The 15,000-nt window shown below is 45.6% G+C and overlaps 1 protein-coding gene across 1 annotated transcript in view; it reads right to left on the minus strand.

The window, feature by feature from the left end:
• Positions 1-7,968: 7,968 nt before the first annotated feature.
• LOC310796002 (semaphorin-4G-like) overlaps positions 7,969-15,000 on the minus strand; it is a 23,184-nt gene continuing 16,152 nt past the window's right edge. The window contains exons 10-14 of the mRNA XM_083658149.1: positions 14,381-14,603; positions 13,410-13,525; positions 12,735-12,889; positions 9,554-9,612; positions 7,969-9,057 (exon numbers count right to left, since the gene is read on the minus strand). Of these exons, the coding sequence (XP_083514275.1) occupies positions 8,045-9,057; positions 9,554-9,612; positions 12,735-12,889; positions 13,410-13,525; positions 14,381-14,603 (1,566 nt within the window). The 3' untranslated portion in view covers positions 7,969-8,044. The remainder of the gene's footprint in view (positions 9,058-9,553; positions 9,613-12,734; positions 12,890-13,409; positions 13,526-14,380; positions 14,604-15,000) is intronic.

Consider the following 15,000-nt stretch of genomic DNA (forward strand, 5'->3'; position numbering starts at 1 on the left):
TACCCTCCCCACCCCATCACTCTCACACATTCCTCCTGCTATTCTCCCTTCTCCTGCGCTCTCCTCTGCTCTCCCCTCATTCCTATATTTTCTATATTATCAATTGTTCAAATGTTATCTTTATTCTGTATATTCTTGTTACTGTTGTGTCAGCTAGAATTAGCTAGACATACTTTCTGTGAAGCCCTCTGAGACATGCTTGTGAATTAGGGCTATATAATGTAACAAACAAGCAATGAAGAGCAGAGGGAAGGGTTGAAGTACAAAGTTTTATTTGAATTTCAACTCGTTACAATTGAAATGCGAAGGAACCCAAAGTCCTGTTATTCGCAGTGTTAGTTTAATAAAACAAGTAGATTTTCTGTGTACACATTAAAGCATGGTGTGGCATCATGCATATAGTAGAGAGCAAAACTAACATGTGGACAACTGTGGACATCACTGTGACAATTAAGCTCCGCTCAACAATCCCTAGTTAACCCATTGATACCTGATGCAGCATTTGTGTGTGTATCCCTTTAAGACCGCGAACCGCGTTAACGCGGTTCGCGGTCTTAAAGGGATACGCACACAAATGAGGGATATACACGCAAATGCTGCATCAGGTATCAATGGGTTAATAGGCTATAATGCATACTCAACCTGCTTTGCTCGGGGGCCACTTCTGCAAAATAACAGGGGGCCAGGGCCCAGTTCATAAATCAACAATAAGAATATACATTTTTCTGTAGCAGATTGTAGTTTTTTGGGGGGTGCCAGCTTGAGTTTAGTCTGACAATGTTGTGCACACAGGATAGTTACTGTATTAGTCAGGTTAAGTTAGTTAAGTACATTTAAGTGGCTGCAGGCGGCGTGCAGGTGGCAATATTTGACAATTTAGCTGGAGCTCAGTCAAACTTTATTTAACGTTAGTTTTCATTGTGAATTAGAAAATGGTTGGGGGGCCACTCTGCACCCTATCGCGGGCCACATATGGCCCCGGGCCGCAAGTTGAGTATCACTGCTATAATGGATGGGTAAATTGGTGTTATCTATCCCCCATTGTATAAATATTAAATTTGGTGGTGCTGGTATAGTCCCTGCATGCTCTTGGCTACCATGCTTCTACAGTGCAACAGATTTGTGCAACACAGGCAAATCATGATCCAACCTCCCCGCTGACAAGAGCTATATAAACAACAACACTGACAATAACTAACACCTCCAAAACACAAATGTACAAAAATTACTAAATAAATATGATTCCGCCCCCCCTCCTCCCAGCTCTGATAAATGGGTCTTATTAAAATAGGTTCACACAATTATTGTCAAACTTGGCAACCTAGGCATTTTTCATCAACATTAAGATAGCGTTATGCTAATCAGTTTGATTTAGTGGCTGTTTTCTTAACCAAAAGATAAAAAGAACAGTGTTGCACAATTGATCCAGAAAGGGCGAGAAGAAGGTCAACCCTTTGAGTCTGGTCTGCTAACTTCAAAGAGTATCAAGGCAAGGAGGACGCCGCTTCTACAGAACAAAAAGAACAGCTTTCTACAGAACAGACATCGCTCAGTGGTGTACTGCAGTTAATCATGTTCATGGCCGTTGTGGGGAAGCAGAGCTCTGGGTGCAGACACTGGTCATGATGCTGTAGGCCTCATCCCATCTCTCTCTCTATCTCTCTGTCTTCTGTCCACTAATGATGTTCAATTCCATTTCACTCCTCATTAGGAGAACGTCCCACCAGCATCCAACGCTGGACGGGAGATGGTGTTCAAGGGAATGGAGCTAAGAGAGAATCAGACCAACCTGTGCTCATCAGACCTGTAGAGACAGAGAGAGAGAGAGATAGAGAGAGAGAGAGAGACTTTTTAACTTAACTTCATAATTTAAGATTGTTCTGTTTTCTCCATCCAGATGACTCACTATGACTATTAAAATGATTTTGAATCTTTACCTACTCTGTATATTACATTTGATTGCAATGTTGCACAGCTGTTTACACACTTAACACATATCTCGAATTGTAGGCAAATCTTTTGTTTTTATTTTACACTTGCATTGGCAATGTAAACATGTTTCCCATGCAAATAAAGCCCTTTTAAATTGAACTGAGAGAGAGAGAGAGAGAGAGAGAGAGAAATATGCATGAGAGTCAGGGACATGTGACTCCATTATAGCCTCCCTGATGAGATGAAAGCAATCAACGTGCTAGAGTTAGCACCTTGCTAGAGTTAGCACCAGACCTGACACCTGACACTACGACAGAGTTAGCACCGTGCTAGAGTTAGCACCAGACCTGACACCTGACACTACGACAGAGTTAGCACCGTGCTAGAGTTAGCACCAGACCTGACACCTGACACTACGACAGAGTTAGCACCGTGCTAGAGTTAGCACCAGACCTGACACCTGACACTACGACAGAGTTAGCACCGTGCTAGAGTTAGCACCAGACCTGACACCTGACACTACGACAGAGTTAGCACCGTGCTAGAGTTAGCACCAGACCTGACACCTGACACTACGACAGAGTTAGCACCGTGCTAGAGTTAGCACCAGACCTGACACCTGACACTACGACAGAGTTAGCACCGTGCTAGAGTTAGCACCAGACCTGACACCTGACACTACGACAGAGTTAGCACCTTGCTAGAGTTAGCACCAGACCTGACACCTGACACTACGACAGAGTTAGCACCTTGCTAGAGTTAGCACCAGACCTGACACCTGACACTACGACAGAGTTAGCACCGTGCTAGAGTTAGCACCAGACCTGACACCTGACACTACGACAGAGTTAGCACCGTGCTAGAGTTAGCACCAGACCTGACACCTGACACTACGACAGAGTTAGCACCGTGCTAGAGTTAGCACCAGACCTGACACCTGACACTACGACAGAGTTAGCACCATTCTAGAGTTAGCACCAGACCTGACACCTGACACTACGACAGAGTTAGCACCATGCTAGAGTTAGCACCAGACCTGACACCTGACACTACGACAGAGTTAGCACCGTGCTAGAGTTAGCACCAGACCTGACACCTGACACTACGACAGAGTTAGCACCATGCTAGAGTTAGCACCAGACCTGACACCTGACACTATGACAGTTAGCACCATGCTAGAGTTAGCACCAGACCTGACACCTGACACTACGACAGAGTTAGCACCATTCTAGAGTTAGCACCAGACCTGACACCTGACACTACGACAGAGTTAGCACCGTGCTAGAGTTAGCACCAGACCTGACACCTGACACTACGACAGAGTTAGCACCGTGCTAGAGTTAGCACCAGACCTGACACCTGACACTACGACAGAGTTAGCACCGTGCTAGAGTTAGCACCAGACCTGACACCTGACACTACGACAGAGTTAGCACCGTGCTAGAGTTAGCACCGGACCTGACACCTGACACTACGACAGAGTTAGCACCGTGCTAGAGTTAGCACCAGACCTGACACACTACGACACACTTTCAAACGCAGCTGAAAGTCATTTACATAACTGTGATTCAAAGTGTCCTCGTGGGGATCGACTGTGCAAACGTCAGAAATAAGAGCTGTGGCCGCTCTCATCTCCTCACATGCTCTGGGAGGAGGAGGTGAGAGGGCCTTCATGAAGGAGCTCTCATCTCCTCACATGCTCTGGGAGGAGGAGGTGAGAGGGCCTTCATGAAGGAGCTCTCACCTCCTCACATGCTCTGGGAGGAGGAGGTGAGAGGGCCTTCATGAAGGAGCTCTCACCTCCTCACATGCTCTGGGAGGAGGAGGAGGAGGTGAGAGCTCCTTCATGAAGGAGCTCTCACCTCCTCACATGCTCTGGGAGGAGGTGAGAGCTCCTTCATGAAGGTCTTCTCATCTCCTCACATGCTCTGGGAGGAGGAGATGAGAGGGCCTTCATGAAGGAGCTCTCACCTCCTCACATGCTCTGGGAGGAGGAGGAGGTGAGAGGGCCTTCATGAAGGTCTTCGATGATCAGTGCTGCAGACCACAAAGCATCTTGCCTTTGTGATCCCACACCATGACTTCACAGGCCTGTCTCTCCTACTTTACATCCAATCAAGTGTGTGTATGTGCATCTATTGAGGTGTGTGTGTGTATCTATTGAGGTGTGTGAGGCAAAGTGACCGCCTACTTCCTGCTTCAGCACTGTACCAGAGATTTTCATCCGCCATTTATTTTCCCATAGACATTTCGTGAAATGCTTATAAAAATAGTTTTACTTGTTCAAACCAAACGGTTCAGCTATATTTAGAATTGGGAGAGACCACATAACATTTCACTCAGACCAAAACTCTATTGAGGTGTATGTTATGTTTATGTACAGATGAAGTGGGAAGTTTACATACACTTAGGTTGAAGTCATTAAAACTGACAGATTTCATGTTAAAAAACGATAGTTTGGCAAGTCGGTTCGTTAGGACATCTACTTTGTGCATGACACAAGTAATCTTTCCAACAATTGTTTACAGACAGATTATTTCGCTTATAATCAGAATATCATAATTCCAGTGGGTTGGCTGGCCTTTCAGGTTAGGACTTGTTTTACTGTGGATATAATTTAGATATACGTTTGTACCCATTTCCTCCAGCATCTCTACAAGGCCCTTTGCAATTGTTCTAGGATTGATTTGCACTTTTCACGCCAAAGTACATTCATCTCTACATTCACCCTAACTCTAAACCCTACCCCCCCCAACCATAACCCTTCCACGGGTATACCTCCAATTGACTAGAATGATGTCAATTAGCCTATCAGAAGCTTCTAAAGCCATGACATAATTTTCTGGATTTTCCAAACTGTTTAAAGGCACAGTCAACTTATATTAGTGTATGTACACTTTTGATTGTGATATGGGAATTATACATGACATAATCGGTCTGTAAACAATTGTTGGGAAAAAATATTGATGTCATCCACAAAGTAGATGTCCTAACCGACTTGCCAAACTATAGTTTGTTTTTACAGGAGATATGTGGAGTGGTAAAAAAAAAAACTAGTTTTAATGACTTCAACTTCTGACCTCGACTGTATGTTTATGTATGGTGCATATTTGTGTCTGCTTATTTGTTTGCCTTACCGTGATGCATAAAGCGAAGTCTAGTCTGAGTCTGAGGGTATGAGAAAATAATTGGGAGCTTGAGAATGCTATAGTCTCCGGGGGATCGATCTCTCTCTCACACCTCCTCAGGTGCATCTCTCTCTCTCGCTCTCTCACCTCTCTTCAGGGAACAGTGGGTCAGACTTGGTCTTGCTAATGCTGCCCTCTGACAGAGGAGCAGCAGCAGAGAGATGGTGCAGACAGACGAGATAGATCAGGAAACTGAACAGCTGGGGGGAGGGGAGCTGGGGGGGGAGTGAGTGAGATAACGAGCAGGCTTGTCTTAAGAGAAAGTGTGATGCAGGTAAAAGAGACACGGAAACAAGAAAGGGAATCTTTGAAAGACGACAACACCTCTGAAGAGATGACAAGAAACGAAGAAAGCCATTGAAGCTGAGAGCTGCTAGCGTTTCACATGAAGCTCTCGTTTCAGCCCTGTAGCCTCGCTGTGTTTTTAATGACTTCCACTTGATTTGAACTGCACTAGTTTACTTTCTAACTCTTTTATCTTTCCTATCTCTTGTCTGTACTATTGCTTTGCTTCACTTTTTAATTGTCAATAATTTACTGTCCTTTTCATGACTCCGTAAATCACTTTTTGAATTGCAATTTGTGTGTGTTCTTTTATGAGTTTTATTTTCACTTTGTCTCAATGCTTTTCATGTTTTATGTAGAAGCACTTTAAATTGCCTCGTTGCTCCTGAAATGTGCCTTCCATGGATGCATTCCTCTCACAAATGAACGACACTGTCACATTTTGTGTGAAAGAGACAAAGTCGTTTCTTTGGCATCGCTGAGGACCCGAAACTTTTTCGACAAATGATCAACAGCACAGGAGTTGAGATATGGAAGGCTTTGGCTGAAATCAATCCTTAAACAGTCATGAGCTAAAACAACATTGTGCTCCCACTTCTCTTCAGCGTGGAACTAGTTCTTAAGCTATTGCTGCAGTGAGGCTGCACTCTGACCTCTTGGTCCATTTCTTAAAGTGCTCGCTTGGCAATCAGCCTGGAGATGTTGGAGATGATGTGTTTGCATGATACAAACTTACCTTGGATGCTTGTGGGTTTTAACGCCGCGGTCCAGAGTTGTTCTTCTGTGATGGCCTCATGCTGGCTCTCACTCAGCACAGCGCTGGGTTCTGGCCCAGCTGAACCACAGTCAATGTCACTGTTTGCTTTTTATTCTCCATTTTCTCCCAAACAGGTCCAGTAGACACAGCTGTGGCCTCCATATTGAGAAGCATCCCGTCAAGACGTTCCTCTCCCTCTTGTCTGGTGGTTGTTGACTTGGTTTGATTAGATTCCCATGTGAGTCTCGTGTCTTGTAGTGTCCCCTTTTACTCATCTGTTTCATCAAGGCCGTTCAAACTGGCATTTAAAGTGCATTAAGATCATTAACACTGTCATATTTCCTCTGGGTCGTCAATTAACACTTCACAATAACCATCATTAACAAATGGTGATTAAATTATATAATAATTATAGAATTATAATTATATTATAGAATAATTATTTCTCAGCAAGTATTTCATTTCATGCTTAAATAACAATGACTTGATTAATGTCCTTAATTTCCTTTGTTTACGAGTTGCTTACTTGTTAACCCTTCCTTTACTAAGAACTGTAAGAATCAGTTGCAACTGTATACGAGTATGCTTAGTGTGGCTTACAAACAACTTATTTACCATTATGTTGAATTGTGGACCTCAGTTGCAAATTTGTATCAGGGCCCACGTAATGCTTTGCTGATTAGTTGCTAATTTATTTGTTGCATCGCTACTTACATGTAAGTATTTAAAAGTTCAACCTGGTTAATAAAATGACTGATAAATTGTTAACTACGGCAGTCAAAGGTCATTCATTTACTTTCTTAACAGTTGATACAATATAATAGTTATTTGATTTATTTAAATAATTAAATAATGCACATTATATACATAATTAATTAATTAATTAATTAAACAAAACAATGTGGGGATTAGGGAATTAACTAATAATCAATTATTAGTTGGTAAGAGGAAATATGAAATAATGATTAATTCACCATTTATTAGTGATGGTTAATGGAAAGTACTGTCATGAGTTTATAATATTTTTGTTTTGGTTATTGCAGTTACATGGTCAATAATAAAACATTGCAACTTAATTCCTTCCTATATAGACTGTTTCAACATAAACATTCTAAATTGCCCCCAGCTTACTTTCTGTTGCAGTGTTTGCTAGTACAATAACTGAGCTAGGTTCCAAACTGTTCCCTAGCAACACAATTTCATGAAAACTGTCTATACCATGTCCATTTCCTTCAATATTTATAATGTGTGAATGAAACATGTGTTAAAAATGCATAGGCCATCTGTGCACTTGTTAATGCAAACAAACATTGGCTAGCTGCCATCCATTTTGAAACAAGCCAAATATCGCTGTCATATAGCAGCGGTCTTCACATGTATATTCCCATGAGCCTCCTCTCTCTCAGGCTTAGCCTCACACTGGCTCAGGCTCCGTAACGGGGCGGTTACACCGACCCAGACTGGATCAGGCTCCGTAAAAGGGGCGGTTACACCGAGCCAGACTGGGTCAGGCTCCGTAACGGGGCGTTTACACCGACCCAGACTTAGCCGTATTTTGTCTGTAGATGGCCTGCTAAGTAATATTGAGGTGAGGTAGATTAGACTTTCTTTACAGTTCATGCTTGGCCCCTCATTCTCACTGTTTTGTTATAAAATTGAGAAATAGGGTCGACAAACTCCTCTGAGGGACAAAAACCAGGAATGTCTAAACATGGAATTTGGGGAGAGAAGAAAAAACGTTCACAAATATAGATAAGACTCTCTCATTGCTTTAGTCTATCAGCAATGATAAGCTGTATGACAGGCACTTCAGCACCAGGCGAGAACGCTTCAGTCCTCCCGCCACAGGGGGGGATAACACTGCACACCTCTCAGTGGTCTTTTACACAGAGCTCTCGTCGGGCCTGGGCAGCAACTGCGTGTGCTTCCTCTTCTCCAGGATGCGGCTGAGTTCGTCGCTGAAGGAGTAGCCGAGCGGAGACGTGCGTTCAGAGTCGCTCTGCGTCAGCAGCATGTAGCTGTTCCCGTTCATCCTGCGCAGCACGCTGGGCAGAGTGGCCGACAGGCCGCTGGGGAAGTCGCATCCCAGGGAGGGAGGGGGGAGAGGGGGCGCCGGGGGCGGAGGCTCCTGATTGGACGACGCGTGTCCCTGCCCAGGAACGATCTGGAGAAGGCCTCCGTCCCGGGCGTCGCCGTTACATCGCTTCGACGTCCCGTTACAAACTCCGTTGCCGTTACAAATGCCGTTGCGGTTGCAGTGGCTAGAGATGGTCTTCAGTTCCATGTGGGAGGAGCTACGGTGTTGCTTCCTGTTCCTGCCGTGTCTCTTCCTGTCCGGGTAGGCGGCGGCAGCGGCGGCGCGGAGGGAGTACTTCCCCCTGTGGCCCACTTGCAGGCAGAAGCCCACGTAGAGCAGCACCACGGTCAGCACGATGCACAGCCCCCCGAGGATGGTGATGAGGGACAGGTACATGGCCTCCATGTTCCTCGGGGAGAGCAGCTCTGACTGCGGGGGCAGAGGGTCCGGGGGCGGGGGCCTCTCAGAAGAGGGGGGCTCACTGGGTGTCTGCAGAGCGATGGGCGGACTGTAGGGCTCTCCAGTGGGCACAACAGGCGGCGGAGGAGGAAGGTCCAGGCGGACGGTGACATTGTAGGTAACGACGGCAACCTGGATGTCGTTCTCGAGGGCGTGGCAGGTGTACCGTCCGCTCTGGTCGGGTCGGGCCTCGATGATTAGCAGGCCGTCGGTGCCGGTCCTGAAGCCCACGTCGAGGCCGTAGCCCTGGAGCTCGCTGCCGTCCAGGGTCCACACGGGGGTCGCCAGGTTGGAGCTGAGCTCACACTGCAGCAGCACGTCATCCCCCACCCAGACAGAGCGCCTCCGCTGGACCACGTCTGAAACACACGCCGACCCCAGACACATTGAGACACGGTGAGAAGTCTTAACTGCACGGCTGCACTATACAGTTGATCTTGAAACACTTTCTAATTGCCTTTGACCTGTCACTTTATATGTTAATTACAAGAAACCGAATCTAGAATTATTGCGATATAAACTCAAATGATAATTTTCGCAATTCCAGCCATCATAGTAGTTCATGCAGAAAAGAACAATGGGGAGACAGAAGACGCTACAGTACATTTGATTGAATTGTAACGTGTGTGAAAGAGTCGGCCTGTCTTGAATATCAAACAGTTGATCTTTGTCTCTGGAGAGATGACACAACAGGTGATTAGTGAAGCTCAGCTCTGCATAATCAACTCTCAAAGAGTCCCTCGTGCCATCTGATGACAACGAGACAACTTTCTAGTCCTGCCGAACATTCTCTATTTTAAAACGCTCTTTGATCGTTCATTGTGATAAAAAAAACAAAGCGAACTTTCTGCGTACCGGCTTCTGTGTTCTCACACCCCCTGTTGCCACGCTGGATGTCTTGGGTTAAAGTGGATCTGTCGAGAGAGGAAGACATGACACTCAACACACATCACTTCAGTCAGTCCCGCCATTGCCAGATTGAACTCTGCGTTCATTACTCCATCCAGACGTTTGGTCAAATCTGGGACTTGGACAAACCAAGCGATTCAGCTATATTCACAATCACAAGACACCGTAGAACATTTCACTCAGGGGGGAAAAGGCGAATAAATCAATAAATCACAATCACAAATAAAAACAAATCAAGTTTTTTGTTGTTGTTGTTTGGTCCGAGTGAAAAGTTCTATGGTCTCTTCTCATTCTGAATTTGTCCAAGTAAAGCTCTTTTGATAAGGATTCTAGGAAACGTCAATGCCATGCCGACCCCGGAAAGAAGGCATTCTATCGGCTGTAACATACAAAGAAAGAGGGCAAGACAGCAAAAAAAAACTTTCAAAGTACAACACAAACTGTCCATTTTGCTGCAACTCGACAGTGCTGCTTAATCCAGAACCTTACTTCCTGGAACTCTTGAGAGTAAAAAACTGGTCCATTGGAGTGAATGGAGATGTTGCGACTCTTCTATATACACGGCTCTGGCTGTAACATACAAAGTAGACACCATGGTTGGTATTGAGGTTGGTATTCATACTAAACTGCACCATTATTCTGTGGTACATTCTCTTCTCTTCTCTCCTCTTTTCTCTTCTCTCTTATTCTCTCACTCGCCCCCTTGAAATTAGTCTCATTATGTTTTATTGCTTCACTAATGGATTTCTACTGAGTAGGCGTATTCCCTGAGACGAATCAGCACACTCAAAGTTCACGGCTGCCTGCTGTGTTTACTATGACTGTCAACACCAAGTTTCTGCCAGGCTCCTGATTACGCAAGAGCTGTGACTACTGTGACCGTGCACGGTGTCACGAGGTGTACTTCAGGTTAGCAAGGGCACCAGCAGAGAACTGAATCACCTGATCAAACCATGCACACATTCTCTCCCCCCCCCCCCCCCCCCCCCGATTTTTTATCCCATTTTTATCCCCCATTAGTGCTAATTTTATTTATTTATCCTGGTTGCTACTCCACCCTCTGCCGATCTGGGGAGAGCCGAAACTGGCTCCATGCTTCCTCCGAGACATGGGCAGTTAGCCAGCCGCTTCTTTTCACCTGACAGGGGAAACTTCACTGGTAGGACATAGCACGTGGGAGGTTCATGCTATTCCAACCAGTTCCCCTCCCTCTGAACAGGCACCCTTAACGACCAGAGGAGGAACCACATTAGCAACTAGGATATTGCATGTTTTGGTGAAGGGGGTTCCTATATGAAGGAAGCCCCCGGGAGGCACGGGGAGAACATGCAAACTCCACACAGAAAGGCCCTTTTGATGACCCCACCCGGGCGGTGGGCACTCGAGGACATGCGGACGGGCACGCATTCCTTCAGCGCCACTCTCTCTCTCTCTCACATTTGAAATATTTATTTATGTCCACATAAATACAAGTATGCAAAGGGCATAAACAGTAATAGTGCAGTCAAATTCTGGGAGTCAGTCAGTTACATGAGTGCCCAGACGGCAAACACAATAATGCATACACATAAGAAACACACAGGATGATAACATGGCAGGTTGATATATACAGTTATACTGTAATGCAAGGTAGCGGTCAGTATCCACTTCATGGGTTCAAAAAGCAGCGCCTCCTCCATATTGAGCGGCTGCCGATAATAGTAGATACTGAACAATATCTCGCTAACTGCTTGGCCTTTCTCTTTGGGAGACCAGCCATCTGAAGGCCTCTCACAACCAGCTTATGGACATGACCTAGGCTACCAAATACGAAAACTAGAAGTTTACACCTGTAGCCCAGCTGTGAAATGGTCTGCTCCAGCTGTTGGTATTTGGTTGGTAACAAACACCTCTCTACGATTTTCATTGACAACAACAACATCAGGAGTGTTAGCTGGAATATTTGAGAACACATCTGAATCGTCACTACACAGACACAGACACAGACAAAATAAAGCAGCTAGGATTGCACTTCGTTGTGATCATAAAACAAATGTCAGCCATGCACAGCTCCTTGGATTGGTCATTTGTAAAAAATAGACTACTCTATTCACTTCTTATGTTTATGTGGAATATTCTTGACACTAAAGACCCCTTATCTCTGTATGAAAATGTAACTCTAAGTCATAACAGGCACACATACTCAACTAGACATGCTACTGCAGGAGGTTTTACACTTCCAGTAGTTAGAACAAATGCGATGAAAATAACTGTCATGTTTAGAGGTATGCAGGAATGGAACACCCTTCCCACATATATTACACAAAAGAAAAGCAAAAAACATTTTAAATTATTGGTAAAACAGCACTTACTACTGTGATAATATATAATATATATGGTGATGGTAATAGTTATATGTATAATTATATATATAAGATATGGTAATGGTATATACACATAATATGTGATGTAGTTTATGTATATTCTACACATCTGTAATGATATGTAAGTATTTCTGATGTATGCAATACCTTGAAAGGTACAGTATGTATGTATGTAATATCCAAAACTGTACCGTTTGTACAGAATGTATTTTTTACACAGAATGTAAATTTTGTATGTGATTGAAACTATGCAAATTGTTTGATGTCTTGAAACTATGCAAGTTGTTTGACCCCAGGAAGAATAGCTGCAGCTCTGCTGTAGCTAATGGGGATCTTAAATAAAGACAAAGACAAAGACAGACTGAACATAACCTGACGCTGCCAGATGGACGGTTTAGCTTCACATTACGTTGTTTCACTATTACGTCGAGAGAATCTCTTTTGATCTCGCGAGGTTATCCATCTTGCAAGCAAGGTTAGACTGAACATGCTCGGCTTCACAATAGAGTGTTTAAAAAGCGATATTGAAGACTCGAAAATAGAAGAGATATCTTTTGATATCAGATCCACTAATCTGTCATGCCTACATATGTAAAGCCCTTTGTATGCATGGCAACCATTTAAGATGTGAGCCATGGTTTCAGTTATCTATTCATGACCACACACACACACACACACACACACACACACACACACACACACACACACACACACACACACACACACACACACACACACACACACACACACGTGTAGACACCCACCTGTCTGCCTGTGACATCACCTCCACGCACTGGGCTCCGCTCCAGGCACAGTGGGGGTCCCTGGCAAAGACACAGTCGTAGCAGGAAGTGTATCTGTGGCAGGTGGAGAGGGGCAGCTGCACCACGCCTGATGGAGAGCCTACGTACACACTCCTCTGTGGGGGGAGGAGGAGAGGAGAGGGCAGACATGAGCGCTGCAGGCCAGCGTTCCCATTCACATTATTCCCATTGGATGAGATTGTGTCTCTCGGAACCCAAATCTGAAAATGTTGTTATTGTTCGATTTTGTCCAGAATGATTTCTGAACTATCTGTATTGTAGGTAGAGAGATAACAGAGAAACGATGACCGAAATAGTAATTATTCTACATTCTCTAATTGTGTTAACTTCTTGTAAATTAAATAATGGCGACGTTCAGCGAGTCAATGTGCTGGGGACCACGTGGAACCCTCGTAAAGGGCCCCTGGTAGGCCTGAGTCTAGCCTGTGTGTGTGTGTGTGTGTGTGTGTGTGTGTGTGTGTGTGTGTGTGTGTGAGATAAGGGTCATCAGGGCCTCTGGTAGGCCGGAGCCTACCCTGTGTGTGTGAGTGAGAGAGAAGGGTCATCAGGGCCCCTGGTAGGCCTGAGCCTACCCTGTGTGTGTGAATGAGTGTGAAGGGTCATCAGACACGCTACCTGTGTGGCAGAGATGAGCAGGCTAGTCAGCATCTGTGGCTCCTCAAACAGCTGAAGCTCCTCTATGATGTGGAGCTGAGCGTCCACCTCCACAGCCTTGTGCAACCAGCCTTCATCTGTGTGACAGCAGACAACACCAGGCTCATCAAACATGGACAAACAGCACAGGGAGCACAGGGGGGCACGGTGGCGCAGTGGTAAGCGCTGTCGCCTCACAGCTAGAAGGTCCTGGGTTCGATTCCCACCTGGGACGCTGTGAGCGCTGAAGGAGTGCGTGCCCGCCCGCATGTCCTCGAGTGCCCACCGCCCGTCTGGGGTCGTCAAAATAACTTTTCTGTGTGGAGTTTGCATGTTCTCCCCGTGCCCCCTGAGGGGGTTCCTTCATATAGGAACCCCACACCAAAACATGCAATATCCTGGTCGCTGATGTGGTGCCTGTTCGGAGGGAGGGGAACTCGTTGGAATAGCGTGAACCTCCCACGTGCTATGTCCTACCGGTGAAGCTTTCACTGTCAGGTGAAAAGAAGCGGCTGGCTACTGCCCATGTCTCGGAGGAAGCATGGAGCCAGTTTCAGCTCTCCCCAGATCGGCAACCAGGATAAATAAATTAAAATGAGCACTAATGGGGGATAAAAATCGTGGGGGGGGGGGGGGGGGATAAAACATGGACAAACAGCCAACAGGAAGCTACTGTGGTCACCTCTTACGCAATGGCACAGACCCTTCAAATTTCTAGCCCATGTTTTCTAGCTGATGTTTGTATTGAAAATTGTAATTAGCGAGTATGATTTTTTTCTTTATATGATTATTTATTGAAATGTGAAATGCCACTCTCGGACAGCCAATCTTTTCTTAGCCTTCTAAGACGACCACATGATCTTAATGAATGCATGACTGTACATTATTTTTGATGATCAAATAAACAAACGAAGACTGCAGAAATGGTGCCGAAATATACACGCGCCACACACCTGTGCCCATGTACAGTACATGGTATGTTTGTCCATCGAGGCCCTGGACCATGTGTACAGCCATCTGGGTGTAGTCTGTGGTCCTCCTGAACAGTAGGGGGCGTCTGTCTGAAGGCTGGACTTGCTGGGACATCAGCGGGTGCCTCCGGACAAAGTCCAGCACATCATCCGGCAGAGAGGTGGAGGAGTTGATGCCCCTGGCCCTCAGCGCATCTGTTATACACTGCAGGAGAGAGAGACAAGAGGGGGGCTGAGAGGAGCGGGAGTGAGGGTATGTAGGGGGACCTAGTAAGACTAAGGGGACAGGGAGAAGAGGAGGAGAGGGGATGTAGGGAGACTTAGCTAGATGCTTTGCTGGATACTCCTCTAAGAGCCTTTCACACTCGCCAGTTAAAACCTTTGGCCCTCCATTCCATTTAACAGCCAACCACAAAGTTCAAATGAAGTCCTACAAAGTGTTGAAGTGACACTGCTACAGTGGATAACGTCTGCTCTCGCTAATGATGCCATGGCCCTGGCTGCCACAGTAAACCACTGTCAGCCAGCTACAGCCTGGAGTTAATCACCATGGAAACGGCTTTGGGTACCAGCCACTCATCCTCGCTATCGCTTCCCTCTGC

Source organism: Poromitra crassiceps (assembly GCF_964638095.1).
Source record: "Poromitra crassiceps genome assembly, chromosome: 22".
Classification (NCBI taxonomy): domain Eukaryota; kingdom Metazoa; phylum Chordata; class Actinopteri; order Beryciformes; family Melamphaidae; genus Poromitra; species Poromitra crassiceps.